The 22062-nt window shown below is 35.5% G+C and overlaps 1 protein-coding gene across 13 annotated transcripts in view; it reads right to left on the bottom strand.

Annotated features, from left to right (window-relative positions):
• TRIP12 (thyroid hormone receptor interactor 12) overlaps positions 1 to 22062 on the bottom strand; it is a 181013-nt gene that overhangs the window by 12414 nt on the left and 146537 nt on the right. For 10 of the 13 annotated variants that reach the window (XM_020970927.2, XM_020970926.2, XM_020970933.2 and 7 more), the window contains 15 exons: positions 20349 to 20449; positions 19950 to 20124; positions 18340 to 18481; positions 17670 to 17861; positions 16288 to 16439; positions 14194 to 14366; positions 13283 to 13356; positions 13002 to 13201; positions 11950 to 12077; positions 10157 to 10308; positions 8749 to 8891; positions 7740 to 7896; positions 5068 to 5166; positions 3188 to 3302; positions 2758 to 2912 (listed from right to left, as the gene is read on the bottom strand). In XM_020970927.2, the coding sequence (XP_020826586.1) occupies positions 2758 to 2912; positions 3188 to 3302; positions 5068 to 5166; positions 7740 to 7896; positions 8749 to 8891; positions 10157 to 10308; positions 11950 to 12077; positions 13002 to 13201; positions 13283 to 13356; positions 14194 to 14366; positions 16288 to 16439; positions 17670 to 17861; positions 18340 to 18481; positions 19950 to 20124; positions 20349 to 20449 (2158 nt within the window). The remainder of the gene's footprint in view (positions 1 to 2757; positions 2913 to 3187; positions 3303 to 5067; positions 5167 to 7739; positions 7897 to 8748; positions 8892 to 10156; positions 10309 to 11949; positions 12078 to 13001; positions 13202 to 13282; positions 13357 to 14193; positions 14367 to 16287; positions 16440 to 17669; positions 17862 to 18339; positions 18482 to 19949; positions 20125 to 20348; positions 20450 to 22062) is intronic. The other 3 variants (XM_020970931.2, XM_020970932.2, XM_020970936.2) reach the window with 1 other exon arrangement.

Raw genomic sequence — 22062 nt, 5'->3', positions numbered from 1 at the left:
CCCACTTTACAGATTAGGAAACTAAGACAAAGAAAGACTAAGTGATTTGCCCAAGGTTAACAAGATCTGAACTCATGTCTTTCTAACTCCAAGTCCAGTACTCTATCCACTGTGCTACTTGGAAGGTAAGAACGTATTTGCCAGTCATCTTGGAAATCTAGTCAAAAAAGGCTTTAAATGAAAAAGGATGAGAGCGCAAGGAGAAATATATCTGTTAGTGTATATTCTGAAGTTAAATACATAAGAAACCACTTCAAAGAAGGAAAGGAGCTGAAACACCTAGAAATTCATAAAAGATAAAATCCAATTAAGAAGCAAGTAGTAAAACCCATATCATCAAGCCAATAGAGTTCTTGGTCCACAACTGGACCAAGGCTCTGGATGATACACAGAAAGGAAACAGGATAAAAAAGGGAAAGAAAAGTAGGCAGCACTTCATATTGTGAACATAGAACTCATGGAACAAGAGGAGGAAGCATGCAGAAGAGTACTGGGGAAAGGACAAAGGAGAAAGAAGAGAAGTGGTTTGATTCCACTGCCTAGAAAGAAGTCATTTGGCAAATATATCATGAACCTGGGAAGGGTGACTTGGAAGGTATACTCATGGTGAGGGATTTCAATTAGCCAGACATCTGCTAGAGCTTGCTCTCTCCTGAAAGTAGACCAGCTAATACACCCCTGACCTGCCTTAGTGAAAATGTCAGCCTTGAAAAGGTAGAACTAATGTAAGAAAATCTTTTCTGAATCTGATTCTCACTAACAAAGGAACTGGTTGCTGGGGTAGAAACAATTAAAAATCTTGTGCAGAAGTGACCAATCCATCCTAGAATTTATAATAGAGCAGAGGAAATCTGGGTACACGTTGACCTGCACCCTAGTTTTGGGGAAAGAAGATTTCACTGGATCCAGAGAAAAGATAGGTAGGATCCCACAGATTAAAAAATGTTTCAGGAAAAACCAGCCCAGGACAGATAGGAAATACTCGAGAAAGAAGTTCTAAAGGCACAAGGGAAAACAATTCCAACCAGAAAGGAAAATAGACTTTCTGAAAAAATCACTGTGGAAACACAGGAAATCAGCCAACCTTTTCTTTTTTTCGGGGAGGCAATTGGGGTTAAGTGACTTGCCCAGAGTAACACAGCTAGGAAGTATCTGAGGCTGGATTTGAACTTAGGTCCCCCTGACTCTAGGGCCAGTGCCCCATGCCAAACATTTCTTTAAAGACAGAGTAACAAAAGATGAGCTAAAGCTCAGTTACTGCATTGAGGCTATTGGGAGAAAAAACAGCATCCAAAAAAGGGATTGGATGGACAGGAAGATGATTCCTGAGCTGCTCCATTCCTTCTCTGTTTATATTTCCTCAGAAAAGGAGAATGATCTTTACACCAGAAATGACAGAACAAAAATGTCTGAGGTGGCCGGTTCACCCCAAGATCAGACAGTAAGATAGCACTCTTAACTGTACATGATTGTGTCCAGGTAGAACCAGGAGATTTCAATATGTTTAAAAAAACATAGAAAATAGGAAAGGTACAGTGAAGTAAGAGAAGGCCATATGTTACCTTGATTTTTTTTTTTTTTAAGGAAGAGATGGGCCACTGAGCTTGACTTGGACTGTTGGGAAAATTCTACATGGCTTGATCATGAACAAGTCCTACCTTTACTGGACAGAACAGATAAAGGAAACACAGTAGATATAGTAATGTCTTTCCTACGATTCTTATGGAAAAGATGGGGAGACACAAATTACATAAGAATACAATGAGATGGAATGAGAACTGACAGACTCAGAGTAGTTCTTAATGATTTAGTGTCAATGTGGCAAGAGGTAGCCAGTGGAGCACTTCAGAAATCTGTGCTTGGCCCTGTGCTGTTTAACATCTCTATCAACGATTCAGATAAAACCACAGATGGAATGCTCATGAAATCTGCAAATGGCACAAAACTAGAATGGATGACTAACACACTATATGACAACCAGGATGCAAAAGGACCTCGATAGGCAAGAAGATGAGAGTGCAGCTATTAAGATTCAATTAAAATAATAAATATAAAGCCTTGCACTAGGCTAGAAAATATCAACTTTATAAGTATAGCAGGGATTGGCAACAGTTGTTCCAAAAATGGATCAAAAGATTTCAATGGACTGCATACATGAATGAGCAGTACACTGTGCCAATCAAAACAAATGCTATCTTGGGGAGATCAAAAGGGGCACAGCTCTTCAAAACAGGGATCCCACTGCACTGCACTCTTCGGAGACCTCATCTGAGGTACTATGCTTCGTTCTCGGCACCAACGAGCTGGAGGCTATCCCGAGGACAGTCAGTCAAGATGGCTGAAGGGCTGAGGACAGGACATGAAGATCAGCTGAGGTAATCAAGAATGTTTAGCTTGAAGATGAGAAGACTCAGAGGGAACATAACAGTTATCTTCTAAATACTTAAAGAGCTGCCGCATAAAGAGGGAACAGACTTGTCCAGTGTGGTGCCAGAGGACTGAACCAAAAGCACCAGGTAAAAGTTGTCAAGAGGCCACTGTAAGTCTGATTTTAAGAAAAAAGTTCCTAATAACTTCCCACTCTGCAAAAACGGGCAGCCATCTCAGTAGGTAATGGACTGCTTGCTGGGTGCGTTACATGTGGCATTCCTCTGTATGGGCTAACCAGCCATGGAGCTTCCTTCCTTCCAATGCTCACACCCACATTTCTGTGAAAATGTATTTATTTTTTAAAAATTATTATAGTCTTTAACTTACCAATCTGAAATCCATGATAGCCTTGGCCATTAATTTTCCTAAAAAGCGAAACTTCATCTTAACCTTAGCAATATGCGCTGGTTTGGCTGTTCTGCCAAAGGGAAGTGCAAACAGGCCTTGGAGGTTTTGAATGTACTTGGTCCCTTCTTGGCTTCCTGTAACAAGAATTAATTAATGATAACTCTTTATATTCTAGATAAACTAACAGACCCAAGCTATTAAAATGAATTCCACTTTTGTTTGACTTGTTATATTCCCTAAACGAAGCATGCAAAACATAGAAAGGAAGAAATCCTCTAGTCCAAGCCGTATTTTGCACAGATCAACTTAAGGCAACGAAGTGCACAATGCTACTTGAAACACAGAATTAATGAACTGTGAAGCTGTCTGAGCTATTCTCTATGGAGCATTTGATTTTGCCCCAAATCACCTTTTGGATTAGTTAGAGTTACTTCTTCGCCTCTCCAGAGGCCTAAGTCAGCTCTCTGTAGTTCCTGAGATACAAGTGCATAAAATTCCAGTGTAGGCCCAAGACCTGTACCAACCTAATGAAGGGGAAAAAAGAGAACCATTTTAGAATTTATGCAGACTCCATCTTCCAGTCAATTCACCAAAGATGTGGTCAAAGTAGCCATACAACATGTAGTACTGTGCCATTTTCCATTGTCCTTTATGTAATAATTCCTTCATTTCTGGAGAGAAGAGGAGGAAACTGACGATACTAGCATCATGGTAGATGGGAAAAGACAGGAATCTAACAGCTGGGTTGGAAATATGACTCCGTCTCTAAAACGAGGGGACAGACATGGGGAACTCCATAGAATGTAACAGTGTAACACGCTATGCCTTGACAACACATGAGCCAGTGCATTATCCTAATCTAATCTAGCAGCAAAGACCTGGCTTCATCTTGAAGCTGTCATGTTCTTATTTTTAAATCAAATCTTAGGCTGAGGTATTGCTGTTTTCAAAACTGGTTAGATGCAAAATTCATCTTTCTCCCATCGAAAGACATTTGCAAGTAGGAAGGGATTTTAGAAATTACCTTGTACAAACCCCCTGCTTTGAAAATGAGTAAACTGAGGTTCAAGAGGTTTATCAGTTAATAAGGATATTAGATTTAGTGCTGGAAAAGATGACATAATCTCATCAACCCCCTTTATTTATAAATGAAATTGAGGCTTAGAGCATTAATCCAATATCTAGGACCATTCCATTCAGCAACTTTATGGAGGAGGATGATCACCAGAAAGGAATTAGTTTCCAAGTTTCTCTCAACTATAAGACAGCATGCTTTGGTTTTAATAATACAACACTGTCTAAAACTTAACCAGCTGTACTTCTCTCTAAGGAAAAAAAAAAACGCCATGTTAATATCGGTTGTCCACTGGAGGCAGGAGTATAAATGAACAAGTGTGCTTTTGACCTCAGTGAATAAAATAAGGTCATAAAATTTCCCACAAAGGCCAGATTGAATCCACTGTGAATCTTACTTTAAAATGCTCAGAAATAATCAAATTAAAACAATTCTGAGGTACCTATGAGATTGGCAAAACTGACCCAAAAAAAAAAAAAAAGGAAATGACAAATGCTGGAGGGGCTATGGAAAAACTAGTTCTTCACTGCACTTTGGGTGAAGCTGAGAACTGGCCCAGTCACTCTGGAAAGCAATCTGAAACTATACTCCAAAAGCTATTAAATTGTGTATACCCTCTGACACAACATATCACTGCTAGGTCTATACCCCAAAGAGATCAAAGAAGGAGGAAAAGGGCCCATATGTTCAAAATTATTTTATAGCAGCTTCTTTTGTGGTAGCAAATAACTGGAAACCAAGGGGATGTCTATCAATTGGGGAATAGCCGAACAAGTGTTGGTATGTGATTGTGATGAAACATAAGGACTGTTCTTACTTTTCTATTTGTATTGCCAATTCTTTGCACGTAATAAGTCCTTAACAAATGCTTTTCATTTCCAAAAAGAACTACATAGGGGCAGCAAGGTGGTGCAGTGGATAGGGCACCGTCCTGGATTCAGAAGGACGTGAATTCAAATCCAGCCTCAGACACCCAACACGTAACTAGCTGTGTGATGCTGGGCAAGTCACTTAACCCCACTGCCTAGCCAACCCCCCCCCAAAAAAAAAACAAAACCAAAAACAAACAAACAAAAAAAACAACCAACCAACCAAAAAGAACTGCGGAGAATTTTCCCCACTCCAAAGAGTAATAAGAGTATTCCATGAAAGTGCTTAAAAGAGGTTTGGTTTTATTAAGCAGTCGGTTCTCAAATAATGGAAAAGATACTCACTTCATTCTCATACTGAATTTCCAACATGGCCCTTGAGCTGCCAAGATCCTGCATCACAGACTCTGCCTGTTTCAAAAGCTCTTCTCTATTCACAGTTCGCTGGGAAAAAGAGTTTATTAGGAAAAATGAGATCTTCATTAGGTGATAATTGAGAAACAAAGCTGCAGCTGTGTCTCCAAGTACAACAAATTGCAACAATATAATTTTAATTAGGATAAAAAGTGGCTAACCCATTATTGTCATGCAAAGGCTATTGGTAAAAATTCAAATTTTCAATTCTTTTCGAACTGTCAGTTCATATTCTGTGACCACTTTCCTATGGATAATAGCCTTAGTTTTTTATATTTCTATGTATTGTGGATATCAGACTCTTATCTGAGAAATGTAATATAAACACCTTTCCCCCAGGCAATCATTTTCTTTTTTATCCTGGATGCACTGCTTTTGTTTGTGCAAGATCTTTTGTAATTGTTTCTACCTCTTGTTTGGCTAAAATCTTTTCCCCTATTCATAGCTGGGGAAAGGTATATGATTCTCTTCCAAATTTTTTACATTATGATCTTTAACATTCAGGTCACATATCCATTTTTAATTTGTTATGGAAAATGGTGTAACATGTTGGTCTAGGGCCAAAATTCTGCCACACTGCTTTCCAGTTTTCTCAGTCAGTTCTTGTTTTTGTTTTTTTTATCAAATAAGGAGTATTTTCCTAAGTAATTTATGTTACTGGAGGTCTATTTTTTCTAATTCTTTCCATTCTAGTCCTGTTCCACTCATGTATTTTCCTAGATTTTAGTATGAAATGGTTTTTAGGGTTGCTGATCTTTAATATGGTCTGAGGTCAGAAAGTTCTATTTCCCTATTATTCCTACCGTTTTTCATTATTTCTTTTGATATTCCAGATCTTTTCATCCCCCAAATGAATTTTGTTATTGTTTTATCTACTTCTAAAATATCCTTTATGTATTTTAGTAAGAATAATATTCAACTGTAAATTAACTTTGGTAGTATTCCCATCACTACAGTGGCATGACTCAGGCATGAGCACTGGATATTATAGTTATTTGAGTTATTCTTTGTTTTTGAAAGGAGCACTTTGAAATCAAACCTGTGTAGGTATTGAGAGTACTCTAGTAGAATGACTTCCAAAAATTTCATGCATTTTGTAGTTATTTTTAATGTCATTTCCTTTCCTATTACAGCCTATTGCATTTATATAGAAATATTGTTAATTTTTCTATGTTTGTTTTGTAGCCTGCAACACTTCTGAAGTTATTAGTTGTCCTACTTTCTGCGCTGATTTCCCAGAATTTCCCTCATGTCATTAGCAAAAATGTGTAGGTATTTCCTTTCTTCATGCCTTTCTCTGCTAGTGCTGGCATTTTTAGAACTATAACAAATAAGAGTGGGGAGATGGGGCATCCTTGCTTTATCCCTCTATTTACTAGGAAAGCTTCTAGTGTAATCCCATTACATACATTGCTTACTTTTGGTCTTAGATTCTTTTTATGATATTAAACAAAGTTCTCACAATCTGGGAGGGGAAATGGGAAAATGTACAGGGGAGAAATCTAGGGGATATAAAAATATCACTAAAAAAAGTCTGTTAAAAAGTAAAAAACTCCAAATCCTCTCAAAAAGCATGTTAGACACAAATATAATTGGGAGGCAATCCTTACACCCACCGCACCTTGGGAATGCAGTTCAATGAACTATCTCTCTAGGTACACTGGTGACATCATTAGATTAAATGATCTCTGCAGTGATGAACAACAAGGATCTGAGAGATGCTGTGGTCCAGAAGTCAATCAACCAACCAGTCAATCAGTATTTATTAGGTACCCTTCCTGTATTGCTAGGCCACTCAACTCAGCATGTTACAAATCATGGAATAATGCCTGCTTGCAAGGAATTTTCTATTCCATTAACAGCTAGATGTTAAATATGCGCAGCATAATTAGAAAATGAGTAAACACAAACATATTCACAGGGTTGACTAAAAATAAGTTTTGGGGAAAGGAAATTAACTAGCAGCATTCATGTGGTAAGCACTGCCTGTGTCTCGTCTTGACGGGAGAAGGCAAGCTGAGGGAGTACAGAGAAGGGGTGGGATGTGAAAAAAGTAAACAAAGCAAACCACAACTGGTGATTTTTGCTATTACTAAGCTTGAGTTTTCCAGTAAGTCCAATTAGGAAGAGATGTTAACCTCAGCAGAAAAAAGATTAATATGTGGACTAAGTCATGATGGAGATGAACAAAAAAGTACCATGATGTGGGAAAATACTGGGATGTGAAACTGGAAAGAATAACTTTAATGAGTGAGAAAAGACCAAAACCAGATGGTGAAAGAAAAGACGGCAATATCGCAACTGGTGACAGAAAACATTAGCAAAAAAATATTGTTTTCGTTATTATATGTGCCTACGTTACGTTCTAACTCCTCACTAATCCTCCCCAACCTCAACCCCGACAAAAAGTATGTAAGCTACTTGAGGAAAGGGACAATTGTGTTTACTATCCCTGCATCAAGCACAGCATTTAACACTTAAAAAAGAAGGAAATCAATGGAGCACAACTGGCACGTTAATATCAGCTCTTCTATTTTACTTGCAAATGTCAACTAAGTGTACGAGAAAAAAAGACTACAAAAATAACTTCTTGAGAAACTTACCTTTTTTCTATCAAGTCGAGGGGCAACTCTGCTGTCCTGAGAGTCTGACTGATTGATTTCTGGGTTGGTGTCTAATAACCTCTGCATGGCCCGGTCTCGATCAAACGCAGTAACATAAAAAAGCATTTGCCGAGTGTCAAATGGAAAGAAAAATGGGCTAGAGAGATGCAAGATAAAATTGTCTTGTTTAGGTGTATTAAAAACACGAAGCCTATATTGGCAGCTAATCTCTGAGCAACATGAAAAACTCTTCTATGTAAAGACAAGAATGAAGCATACACATGGTCAGGGCAGTTTTTTTGTTCTGGAACTGATCACAGTGTCTCCAACACATATATGTATGTTGCAAAATATTTCCTGAACTGAAATGAATTTTAAGATGTCAAGAAGTAAGTGAAAGCTAGCTGGGTCTCGGTTTTATTATGCTTCTCTTAAAGGTACTTCTGTAATGCAATCAATTTTGTCTATTTGGTTGTGTTCTTAAGTAAACTTTTAATAATTTTAAAATCTGAATAATCTGAATCATCTTTTGGGTTAACCTTATTGCATGAATGCCTTCAAACTAAGACACTATTTACATGATTCTTTGAACATGCATAAAATGTGAAAAACAATTTTTAAGCTTTATGCATATATGCACATACAAAAATGTATGTGTATACATAATTAATATCTAGCCCTTATATAGTTGCTACTATACATCAGACACTGTGCTCAGTGTTTTACAAATATTACATTTGATCCTCACAGAAACCCTGGGAGGTAGATGCTATTTTTAACTCCATTTTAGAGTTAAAGAAATTGAGGCAAATAGAGGTTACTCCATGTTATCCCATTATGGGTACAATGATCACATCCAGTATTAAAATCAATTGCAGACAAGCATTAGTATTTCTGGTATCTCTGTACATCTAGCACACTACATCTTTCTCTCTCTCCGTCTTACTTACACACACACACACACACACACACACACACACACACACAGTGGAAGCAAGCCAAGTCATACCAGGTTTTTCCAAGCTCAGTGAGCCACGCTGGGATGTTTCCTGTCATGATTACCAAAGGATCCTGAAGCTGCCTGTTTGCTTTTGCAGTCAGTTTACTGTTGTTAAATTCACCAGTTGGAATAATTTCCTTGCACATTGCATTCTGTAATTTTTTTAAAGGACTGTTATTTACCAACAATAATATTTTGTGAGACATTACCCCCTTTTATAACTATGAATCTCCTTATAATTTAGAATCTACCATTTACCCAACAATTATTAGTATATTTCAATAAACTAGGCTCTTTCTGGAGTACTACGCCTAATCTAAGGCCAATGTTTCTGGTTTCCTCCCTTCTGCTCTTCTAACAAGTCAACACTGACTTGGCTCCCTGCCCTCCTCCTCCACATCAACTGTCAATGGGTGTACTGAAAACATAATGAAAATATTTGGGAAGTATTACTGTAATACAAATAAAAGCCAGACTAATATTTTGGCAACTCAGTTCAAAAGGCTGGCAATTATTATATGTATTTCATTAAAATAAAAACACTATTGACTTTTAGTATATTCAAATGCCATTTACAAATAAGCAAACAATATTGAGATTAGCACTTCATTTCTGTTCAACTTTGGAATTAAAATTTGACCAAAAGGTACAAAAGATATAAAATAAATGCTAACAGAATGTGTATGTAGTGAAATTTAGCCAAGCACATTACATATATTATCGCAAGGGAGGGGTACTATAGTTATCATCACCTTCTCCCGCCCCCGTTTTTGCTGATGTTAAGGCTTGGGGAAATTGAGACTTGTCTAAGGTTATAAAGTAAGGTAAGTGGCAAACACGAGATTTTTGTTCTTATTGTTTTTATAAATTCTGAACTTAAAACATAATAGGCATTTCTATATACTTAAGAAGTAAAAGGTAAAAGTGTATACATCTAGAGGATTACACAATAAACTGAAAATCTCTGTTTTGTGTAACTTAAAACAAAGTCAACAAAGCACTTTGTAAGCTCTTCTGCTGGTCTGTGATTCTCTCTATACTTATTATCTTCTTTGCACTGGAAAAAAATGTTTCAAATGACCACCCTTTCTTTCTCAAGGATGAAATCTGAACCCAGGACTCTGATTTAGAGTTTCTTCCATTAAAGACGTTAAAAAAAAATTTTCATACTCTGACTTAATTTCATGCCTTGACAGTTCTTACCAAGAACATTCTTAAGCAGAGTTGCAGAGCTTAAATAGTACATAGGCCAGAGGAAAAAGAAGAATGAGATGTTTGAGATCCATATCATTTTATTCTATACAGCCAATTTCTATTTCTACCCCTGATAGGTTTGTATTACTCATCATAAAGACATATTATAATGAGATAATGAAATTAATCTGATACATAATCTCAGAAAACTAAGATTACTCACATCATATAAATAATACCAATAACGACTGATGGCATGTAAAACTCTTAAAAGAAGGATCACATCTAATGAAGGGTCTTCAAAAGTTATATTTTCAGGTGGGGAAGATATGAGGTAAACTTCTAAAGGATTTGATACTGATGGGCATACTCCATCTAAAGGAAGAAAAGTCAAAGTAAAGGTATTAGAGCAACTATGGCAAGACAGTAGAGCCAATGGAATTTATTACTCAATACAATAGCTAGTGTGAATCTAAAGAATTTTTCTAGTTATTTCTTGATTATGGATGGCAAGACTCTGAATGCAGATTCACTAAGTGCCATCTGCTTTTTAGAGAAGCTCATCTGCCACTGGGTGATGAATAATACTATGTATTAAAGGGAATAGAGAGGTTACCATCTCTGTAAGCAAAAATGTCTATACCAACAATACAAATAATCCTTCAAATACTGAATTAAGAATTAATGGTAATGAAAGATGAAAAAGAGCACAAATTTTATGAAATATAATGGCCAAAACTAAGAAAGCAGTTTCAATTTAACTTCAAGTTACTTCTAAAGAATGAATTTCTTCCTCTCTTGGCATCTCTTGACTAGCAAAAGAAAGGCATCAGAAAACGAAAGAAAAAAGAAGTGCACTGAAGGATACAAATAAATCTCGTAGTTAACCATCACGTGAGAGTAGACCATGTTAGAAGGGATAATTAGCTACAAACCAAAAGTGTTATATGAAACATATATCACGAACAACAGTAAGTTACACTAACTCAAAAACTTCAAATAATGATAGTTGAAGTGATGTTCCTAAAGGACTCATCAACATGATACTAGTAAATTACAAAATCAGAACAAGTGTTTAAACACTCAATTCTTTTCATTTGTGCATCTCATTCATTTCTAAGCTCAAGAAGCAGAATTGATGGTTAACAACAGAGTTAATGCACTTTATATAACCTGAAGCCTGGTTTCAGACGGGGCTACTGTGTTTAATAAAGTACGAAAACGCAAAAAAAACCCAAAAAAACCAACAACAACAAAACTAAGAAAAAGAAAAAAATAAACAGAGTTTCAAGTATGACTATCCTCAGGTTAAGCAGAGAGCAGGTGATGAAATGAAGGCATGAATACATGAAGGCAGAAAAACACAACCCCAATGCAAAATGAAGCCAGCTAAACCAGGTAGTTTTATAGTACACACAATGACAAAAACAATACAGGGAAGAAAACAAAAATGAAACTAAGGGCTGTGCAATTATAATGACCAAGCTTAGCCACAAAAAGGAGAGGAAAAAATGGACTTCTCAGTCCTTTGCAGAGGTGAGGGGCTCTGGCAAAGAACGGGGGGGGGGGGGAGATGTCCTCCAATGAACAATCTTACTTCCGAAGAAGTAAATGGTAACACAGGATTCACTTCACACAAAAAAATTACTTAAAAACATGTTTCCCAGGCTTGATAACAGAAAGCTATCAAGGATACAGACTGGATTCTTATCACCAGCCCCTTGTATAATGCCTCCATTCAGAAGGTACTAAATGTTTACTGCATGTGGTGTGAAGGATCTCTCAGTTAAGACAAGTTCTTACCCAGCATAAGGAAAACATCAGACTTTTACGTTTCAAAGGTCTTAGTTTCAAAAGGTTTTAATGTCAGGGTTAAGGTAGTAGAAAGTCTGAATGTATTTCATTCAACTTTTTTTTCAGTAGAACAAAAAATATTTTGATATTTGCAAATACTTCTTTAAAACGATAAACTCAGTGAGACGATAGCTTCTAATCATTACTTTCTAGAAAACATACCATGCCACAATTCATCATGTTTTTTTGCATTTCTAGGCGAAGTTTTTGTTGGAGCTGTTTGGGCCCTTCCCCTTTTACCACCAACAGACTCTTTGCTACCATCTTCATCTTCTCTTACAGGTTTATACCTAAAATGATGACAGAAAAGCATCCAACATATATTTTTAAAAAATGAGAATTCAATGAGTAGACAAAAAATTCCAAGTGTTAAAGATCATGTGTTGAAATCAACAAATTGAACATTAAATTTAATTAAGCAAGTTTAATCAGTTGTACAGATGTTCAAAATTAAGCTTTAAATGAATAATTTAATTTTTTTGAAACTGTGGTGCCATCTAGAAGAGGCTACAGGATAAGAACAGTTTTCTGCTTATGTAATAAAGCTATCCTACTGATATCTCTGGTTAGCAAAACTGACTCTCCCTAAAGAAACAGTAGCTAGGACAACAGGATTTCCCTATGCACAATGCCTCTTAAGTGCTACCATAGCTCTGCCTCCTTCTAAAAGCTGAAGCAATAACTTCTCATTTCCTAAGTGACCTTCACAGATAAGTAATACTTTTATATGCACACACACACATATATATTTTTTCATTACATATTTTATATGATAGATAGATAGATAGATATATCTATATCTATATCTATCTATATCTATATGAAAATAAATAGGAAGGTTAAAACAAGTGAAGTGGTTTCAATTTGCAAGCAATGGCCTTATATTTCTACCTCTCATATCCCATATAATCTGGTCATTTGGATGGAGGCATGGATAAGAAAATTTTCAAGAAAAAGAAAATTTTGAAATTAAAGCTACCTTTTATCATTTTTCAGTTGTTTTATAAAACTGTCTTATACAACATAAAATTCACATTTGTTTTATCTGAAAAGACTGATTTTATCAATGCTTTCTGTATTCTTTACAAATGGGCATTATTACAGAAACAGGCAAGATAAAAAAAATTTTTAATGGCAAGAGAATGAGAAAATAAACCTATTTTAATATTCTTCATGACTGAAGCATTAAAAAATAAAACAGAGGAAACTTTTACCATATCGTGTGAGTCTTTGTCCAAATGCCAGCTCTTCCTAATGGATTGCTTTCATCATCTGTAGATTCCCTCTCCTCTTCAGCCTGTATACTGAACTGTCTAACTGCCTGATACACAGTCATATTATATGGCAGTAAATGATCTCCAATGTAGAATTGCAGTCTATGTCTTACATTTCCCGAATTTAAGAACTGAGCTGCCTAAAAAAAAAGGCAAAAAAAATTTAATTTATACTTCATCTACTTTTTCCTATTAAAAACTCAATATGAATAGAACTTTACCAAAGACTCATCTATTTCTTCATCTGAACCATCATCATCACTGTCTTCATCATCTTCTCTGACTCTGCCATAGCCTAAAGACAGAAGAGTTCATCTTAATACTCTTTGCCATTCTAACCAAAGAATTCTCAGACTTACTGATTAGGAGCAATTGGCCCCTATAAAACATCAAAATATTAAATTGTGAATCTTTACAGAGAAAAACTACATGGCTCCTGAGAACCATTAAGTATAAAAACATTCTACTCAGTAATGCTACTGACAAAAAACAATAAAATCTAACATATTTTCTTTCTTCTCAACTACAAATTTATAGATCTTAGTTCAAGAGACCTTTGGACATAAAGTTGGATAATGTAGATATTATCATCTAACTGTTAGCTAGAAAAAACTTGAGATCAGACTCCCTGGCAAAATAAAGCTTAACAGGATGGATTGTAAATTTCTACATAGTGGCTTAGACAAAAAGCACTTTTTTTTTTTAAAAGAACACATCGTATTTTATAACAGTCAGATGAAAAACGCCTTAAAACACTTTAAGATGACTGTATAGATGGCATTCCATTTGTTTTCATAACAGATTACTATGATTAGAAATAGTATCATTTTTTGAAAGGCAACTAAAAAGAGCTAATGATTTTGGGCTTCGTTAAAATGAACTGAGTGGAATTATAAAGTTAACAAAACCCACAGGATATGAGTGCAAGAATTCATTATTTCAATTCTTCTTGCATTTATTCTATTATTCTGTAATGACAAAGACAGACACAGCAGCAGCATTTTCTTCTTTAATACAGTCAAGTTTCCTTGCTCAGTTAACGCATGAGAGACGAGAGAGTTGAGAATCAGTATAAAGAAACAAACAACACTTCCTCAAATCAATATGGAGACATCTAGATGTGGAGAAGTACCTCTGACTACAAGGTATCTCTCAATGGCTTGCACCAACGCCAGCGGGTCTATCTTCACAGGTCCACCCTTCCATTGTTTCACATTTGCACAGTCAGGATGTCTTTGCAGTTGGCATTTTAACTGGTGTGTGTTGAAAAATTTTAAAGCTTGTGATCCTCTGTTGAGAGAAAAACTCAAGATAATTTATGAAAAAAGTTGCTACAATTATTCTATCACTTGTCATCTTACAAACAACATATATAAAAGTAAATATGACAGGGAAAGAGGTTCATGCAAATTGACCGCTCATCTCAAAATACACATAAATTGGGAAAACATTTTCTCATTTAGCCAACAATGTCTTCAAACTCAACTAATTTAACAAAGATTACTATCATAATATATAATAAAAAATAAACCATAAGCTGAGGGAAATAACTCTTTGAATGGGAATAAATACAAAATCTTTGGGGTTTTATAGTACATCAGCTTAAACAATACTGTTCTGTTTTTCTTTTTTGCAGTTTGTTTTTCACAGTCTTATAATTTTTCTTAGTCTATTTTGCTTCTTTTTTCAGCATTCCAAATACATAATTTTGATGAAATATATAATTGCTTATTTTGCCCAACTAGAGCTAAAATTTAAGGGCTCCTAAAGGGTGTAAAACTGGCCAACATACAATACTGTAAAGCAATAGTATGTTCTTGCCATTAAGTTCTTTACTTCAAAACATAGATATAGTAATATTTTACATATCTAAGAGATGCTAAAACACAGTAACTGATTATGAATTTCTGCAAGGTACTATTACTTGAACAAGACAAAAGTTCTCCCTCATCTGGCCTATTTACTGAGCTCCTAATTGGGGGAGAGAGGAAAGGTAAAAACAGAATGGCAGAAAAAAAATGGCCTCAAGGAGCCGACAAACTTATGTGTGTAAAGGAGGGAGTGAAGAGTTAGAATAAGGCCATTATGTTGTAAAATTCATTCCAATAGGTAATATTATGAACTTTGTTTCCTAATAGATATACATGCTTATCATTCATTTTCTAGCTTATAATTTATATTAGTAAGACTCTCATTAAATCTATTTAAAAAAATTTTTGTACATATATGAGTTTTCCTTTATTATTACAAGGAACAGAATGACTTTCATCAAAATACACCAATGGCTAATGAAATAGCAGAAAGAAATACTTGTAAAAAAATTCTTTTCAAATCAGAAATGAAGCATCTAAAGTATTCAATGACTGTATTAGTAGGCATTTTAGATCAAACATTATTTCCCCTTCATATAATTAAAATACAAATTAAACACACTACCCAAGTCAACAAGACGAACATTAATTTCTTCACATAATACACAGATTTTATTCAATGTTACTCTTCGTTTCAAAGGTGCAAAAATCAAATTGTTTTAATATGATGGTATTTTGTAGGACAATTTTTTGGTAGTTTATAAAAAGCTACTTTAAAAATCAAGAGAAAGATTGGTTAATAATCAGATCAATGGGAATTTGTGTCAATTTCATTGCTAATTTCAGAATTCAGCACAAATCATTATATAACCATTTATTTACAACACTATATGTTCAATTTTAGAGAAGATATAAGCCTCTCATTTTATGACTGAGAAGCAAAACGACTTATACAAAGTTACATAGCTAACTGGTGGTCTGCAGTGGATTATAGTACGCAATTATCCTCACCATTAAGCCAGTGTCCTTTGAATTGTAGCAAACATGATATATATTCAGAACCTACAGAGCAATGGATTTCCTTTAAATATGAAAATAATAAAGCTCACCTCAACAGCCTGAGTTGTCAGTCACAAACAAAGGAGCAACAACATTGTAAGAAAGGATGTGGGCAATACTTTTGAATCTCAGGTTATACAGAATATAATGGTTATAATAATTTCAATCTCTTCTGTAAAGTTTTTAAGATCTGTTTTAAAGTGAGTTACAAGTAACAATAGGTTGTATTCATCATTTATAACCAGTGCTCTTGATATTTGTGAGTTTGACTTAAGAGAGAAAGTTGCAGCTTTCCTAGACATGAAAACACATCCCAACTCACGATGGCAAGGATGCACCTAAGAATTAATCCTTACCTGCTCCCCGTTCCATTTCCACTTGGAAAATCATGAACTTTAACTGGAAACTGCTCCATCTGACTAAGGCAGTTGTTCATTTTGTGAACTAATGCCAACAAAGGTGCATTTCCCATCGGTTCCAATCTTCCAATTGGTTCTTCTCCAGGAAGCTAAAGTTATAAGCAAACCAATTAGTTAATGCTTTTGTAAGGAGGGAAAACTTTAAAAATTCGAATTCACAATTTTAACTGTCAACTCCCTTACCTGTCTTGTTATACATAATCTTTTCTGAGGTTATAAGAGGTAAAGATGAATAAAAAGCAATACTGGTAAAGCCAAATTTGGAAATATTATGTTACATGCTCAATTTTGCCACTGACACGCTACATGACCAGAGCTGAGTAACATCTCAAATTCCGTAATGCCTGAAAAGCCACACACAACTTACAACTACTTAGAAGATCTGTGGTTATGAATAAGCAGGAAGGGAACCCACAGCCCATAGGACTCTCCAGTTCAGAAACCAGGGGAATAAGTTCCTTTTCTTCCTACCACATGAAGGAGCAGAGAGAATATTGCTCATTGGTATGGATGCAGGTATAGACAATAAAGTCACTGGTGCCCTTATTCTACCATTAGAAAAGTTCTAGGGAGCTACCTAAGTCTCAGTTCCTGTTTAAGTTATTCTACTGCTTAGATTGTACTTATACAGTCTTTGCTCAAATGCTGGTCCACAGAACAGCATGAATCCCGAACCAATTTTCACCAGGCTAAAATAAATTTAGTATCAAACACTCTTAGGATTATACATTTTGACCTTTTTACACATCCCACCCCCCTTCCCTATGCCAACCTGTTGAGGTTATGGAGAGGAGTCTAAAGGAAGAGTGGTCTGTGATATATGGATCAGATATTTTACCAGTCAAACAAACAGTATTGGGAGTGAAGGGGAAGATACAGGACAGGACACTGTTTTACTATGTCTTTTTTTGAGTTCCAAGATAGTCAAAGACTTCAACAATTATAAAATACAAATTTAGGAGACAGTCAAGCATCATATTACCAACAACATTAGCCAACGTTTATATAGCACCTACTATGAGCCAGGTACTGTGCTAAGTGATTTACAGATAGAAGTCTTTTGATCCTCACAACAACCTTAGAAGGAAGGTATTATTATTATATCCATTTTACAGTTAAGGAAATTTAGGCAAACAGATATTAAGTAACTTGTCCAAGATCACACAACTTTTAAGTGTCTGAATTTGAATTCACATCTTCCTGACTCCAGGTCCAGTGTTGTAGCTATTGGGCCACCCAGCTCTCCTTCTATATTCAGGTACAAAATGTCAGAGTCTAGAAACAGACTTAGCTGCTCCAAAACTAAACAGAGAACTGACCGGAGAAGAAAAAAAGACGTGAAGGAATCTTTTAATTCTGATATCTCTGCTCACAGCATCTTTTTCACTTTTGGATGTCAAGTAAAGCAGCAACTGTTTCACAAACCCACTATGCTGGATTTCAAACGAGGAGACATCAGACTCTGAGACTATGCTCCGGATTTCTACAAGGCACTCAGCTCCACCATCCACCTAAAAATAAGTGCAGGAGTTCAGATTGCAGATTTCAATTATTCAACAACCAGTCACTAAAGGGCCAGTTTTTCCCTAAGATTCCTTTACCAGTAATTAAGCTAACCTAAACGGATATCAATGCCTATTGGAAATGAGCACTACCCCTGGAAATTGTTATATGCATCTTTTTCTAAGTGAGGTTGTACTTAAACTATTTCTAAATGAACTTCCACCAAAAGAGGATGCTGCAATTTATGTTATTTAACAATGAGTTCAACACATTCAGGTGTAAGAATAAGGTAGATAAACAAGGGATATCATCAAGAACAGTCAGCATCTACTTATTAACATAACCCAATCATCACTACATATAAATTGGTATAAAATTTCATCTCATCGAGCATATATCAAAACCATTCTAACAAAGCAACATTCTGGCCCTCAAAAAGCTTTTGTAACATAATGGAATCCCTGAGAATCACATTTTAAATTCTACCTGGAGGTTGAGTTGTTCAGTTGCAGTGCAAAGCCTCTGAAGGACATTTAGTGCAGGATTGCTTCCATCCATATTCTCAGAGCTGAAATAGCGTTCCACAAATTTATGAGCTTGTTCCTTAATCCAACCCTTAATTTTTTCTCTGGATGAGAAAAACAAAACAAAATGCAACAAAAAAAATGAACTTTCACCTGGTATTCATTTTCCCCATTCATTTCACTTAAGGAAAGGCAAATAAGGGCTTGGTTAAAGAAAAATGTTTTTGTTTCTTTCAGTTCAGTAATAATACAAACCTTTATTTTGTTTTTTCTTTTTTTTTTCTAGGCAATTGGGCACAAACCTTTATTTTGAAAAGCTGTGGATGTATGCGTATTTATACAAATGTAACTCAGACATCTGAGATTATTCAATGGGCAGTATGACATAATGGACAGAAAGTTGGCCTTCAAACCAAAAAGACCTGGGTTCTAGTCTAGCCTCAAACACATTCTAATTGTGTGACCGTGGCCATGGCACTTAACCTCTTAATGATCTAGACAATTCAACAAAAAATAAGTTGTAGAGGAAGTGCCACTCTGCATTGATGAAAAACATTTCTGCATGTGAGAGTTTCTCATATCAATGAAAGAGTATATATGGTCCCTAATAGTCACAACTGGTATTGATAAAGAGCTTGAAGGTTTGCCGAGCACTCTACAAAGGTGACCTCACTGGATGCTCTCAGCCCTCCAGGAAGGTAGGTGAGATTATTATGCCCATTTTGCAGATGAGGAAAACTATGACAGACCAATAAGGTTAAATGATTTAGTCCAAGGTCACAAAGATAAGAAGTGTCTGAGGCAGGACGCTGGACGCAGCCTTCTTGACTCAGGGTCCAAAAGGCTATCCACAGTACCACCTAGTTCTTCCTGGCTCCTGATGAGTAAATAAGCCAAGGTTATAACTTCTTGAAAAACAGTACTGCTGCAGTTTATTTTTCTAATGCAGTCATCTGAAATTAGTGTAAAGTAATTATCTTCTAAAATACATTGGAACAAAAAACATATTTGGAGTCAAAAGACCTTGGTTCAAAACTTGGGGGGGAGGGGGAGAGAGCTAGGAGAGAACTTTTTCACTTCAGAAGACTCTGGGCAGGTCATTCAAACTGCAGGCTTTATCGGTAATATGAGGGGACATTTCCTAATGCCCCTTCCAGGCCCGAACCCAGAACCCTTTGATTGAAAGCAAAGTGATGACAAATTCTGATGTAAACAAATTAATATTTCAGGGGGAAAAATATCTTAAGACTAAGCCTTTACATTTTATAAAAACTAGACAGATGATATCACAAACACTTGGACTTATAGATGCTTGATTAATCTTCAACAACACTGTGAAATGATACTTAAATGGCTCATTCAGAGTCACACGACTAGCAAGGATTGGATTGTGGAGCTAGATGCAAATCCAAACATACCAATTTATGAGCTCATTATGATTCCTTCATCACCAAGTTCATATTTTAAATGAAAATATGAATAATTACTTTCTAACTTTAGAGTAGAGATGTAAGCAAGACCAATGAACATGTATTTGACTCCAGAAGCCTAAGGAAACAGAACTGACTTTACCTATTGTTAGAGATGGTGTCCTTTGAGGCGGCCCTGGCGAGACCACTGACTCCGGCCGTCCGGGCTGGTTCAATGTTGTTGCTATTGGACTGTGCGCTTAATCTGCCCCATGTTTTGGGATTCAAGCTTGCCAGGAAAGAAGATTTAGGAGACTGTGTAGTAGTAGGGCTTTTAGCTATGCAAAACAAAACAACAATATCAAGTTTAAGCACAAGGAATAAAATTCCCACAAATCTTAAAAACGGACACTCATGCCATATTTATCATGTTGCCAGGATATAAGTAAATAAGAGTTCAGGTTAAGCTAAACATAAACAATTATCATTACAAATCAATATACAGGGAACCTTACAGCACACACATTAGGAATGGTACTTTCAGACATCCAGAAGCCATTACCTTGATTGTCTACTTTGTCGTCATCCCTTGGAGGAGAGTACTTTGGCCTTCTTGGCCCACGTTTTGGCAGTCGTTTTCTCTTGAGGACGTCACTTAGTCGACTATCAAATGATCCAAAAAGAATTTTTCAGAAAAAAGAGGGGAGGAGAATGTTGAGAAGTCAGCTGCTCCATTGGGTTAAAATTGCTATATGTTAATTTGTTATGATCTATTTTCTTCTATATTCTCCCAGTTTATTTGAAAAAAAAAAGTAACAGCTTTTATTCCTGATTTAATTAATGTAAACCCCAATCTCATGAACTGTACAACTGTAGCCACATCTTGTGTAGTGAAAGTTAAACTTACACATTCTTCACTAACTTTTACTTACTACTGAACTGCGAGCAGAAGAACAGAATATGTACATACAGCAGTTCTTAAAATGAACACAACGGAAAAAGATGTAAAGAATTTGAAAACAATATGAAAAGAAATCCAAAGTTTTCTTTTTTGAACATTTAGCTTGATAGTTTTAAACACTACAAGGATAAAACCATTCTAGTGAACAGAATAAACCTAAGAAATTAATAAAGATGTAAATTACAAGACTACACATTCTAAACCAGTCTAGTCCATTGTGTGGGATTTTTCTTTTTCTTTTTTTCTGTTCTTCTTGGATTATAAATTTAACACTCATGGTTGTTATATGGCTATCAGGGTAACAAAGATAGGATCTGAATCAAGGTCATCTGTCTACAAACCCAAAGGTCTTTCTACTACTACACTGCTGTTCTCTATTAAGAGGGATTTTTAAGAATAACTAAAAGGAGAGCAAAACCTGATTTTAAATGAATAAGTTTTCAATAAATGCTGTTAAGAATACTAACTGGATAAACTATCCTTTTCTTAAGAAGGAAGAATTTATAAAATTTTCCTTCATAACCAGGTTCACATTTTGGAATACACAAATGATTCAAAGAAAAAATGCTAATGTGTAGGAAAGAAAAACTACAGATTGATTTGGGTTATAACAACCTAAACTCACTAATTTAAAATAAAATAAGAAAAAAGCATTAGCTCTCATCTGCAATAAGCAGCATTCTATTTACATCTTTTAATTAGTAAGCTTAAAATTGAGGGGAAAAGGCGATTATAACAGGTTTTTAATTTCAACACTTAGTTGTTTTCATATTTCCTCAGTAGGTCCCAAGTAATGTGATCATGAGATAGTTACTGTTCAACAGTGCAGCAAAATAAAATCTTGTAGTAAGCATAGCTTTGTTTTATTTAAACTATGGTTATTATGATAAGGTGGTGGGTTTTTCTTTTGGGGGGGTCAAATAAGAAAGTAATAGTACTAATTAAGTCATTAAATTCTCAAACACCATAAACACAAAGATTCAGGTGAGTTTTTCAACTGGAAAAAGTAGGTGGGAATGGTCTACACATAAAATTTTCTGCTTTATTATGTTCAAAGTCCCTGTTTTAAAAAGAACCAAAAAGGCAATCAAATCAATAAAATGGTAGGCAAAATATTAAATGAAATCCTTACCATACAATAAGCTACAACTAAATGAATTAAACCACAAAGAAACAAAGAAAATGTTTTTGTTGAATCTAAAGTTGTGATACTTCTGAAGGCCTCTTCCACCATAATTGTACTCAACATATGTATAAATGAGGTCTGTTGACTTCACTTTTATGTGTATCTATGGTTTCTTTATGTCAAAAATTC

This window comes from Phascolarctos cinereus, unplaced genomic scaffold (assembly GCF_003287225.1).
Source record: "Phascolarctos cinereus isolate Bilbo 61053 unplaced genomic scaffold, phaCin_HiC Scaffold_7;HRSCAF=346, whole genome shotgun sequence".
Lineage (NCBI taxonomy): Eukaryota > Metazoa > Chordata > Mammalia > Diprotodontia > Phascolarctidae > Phascolarctos > Phascolarctos cinereus.
This window is presented reverse-complemented; position numbering and strand designations above follow the sequence as displayed.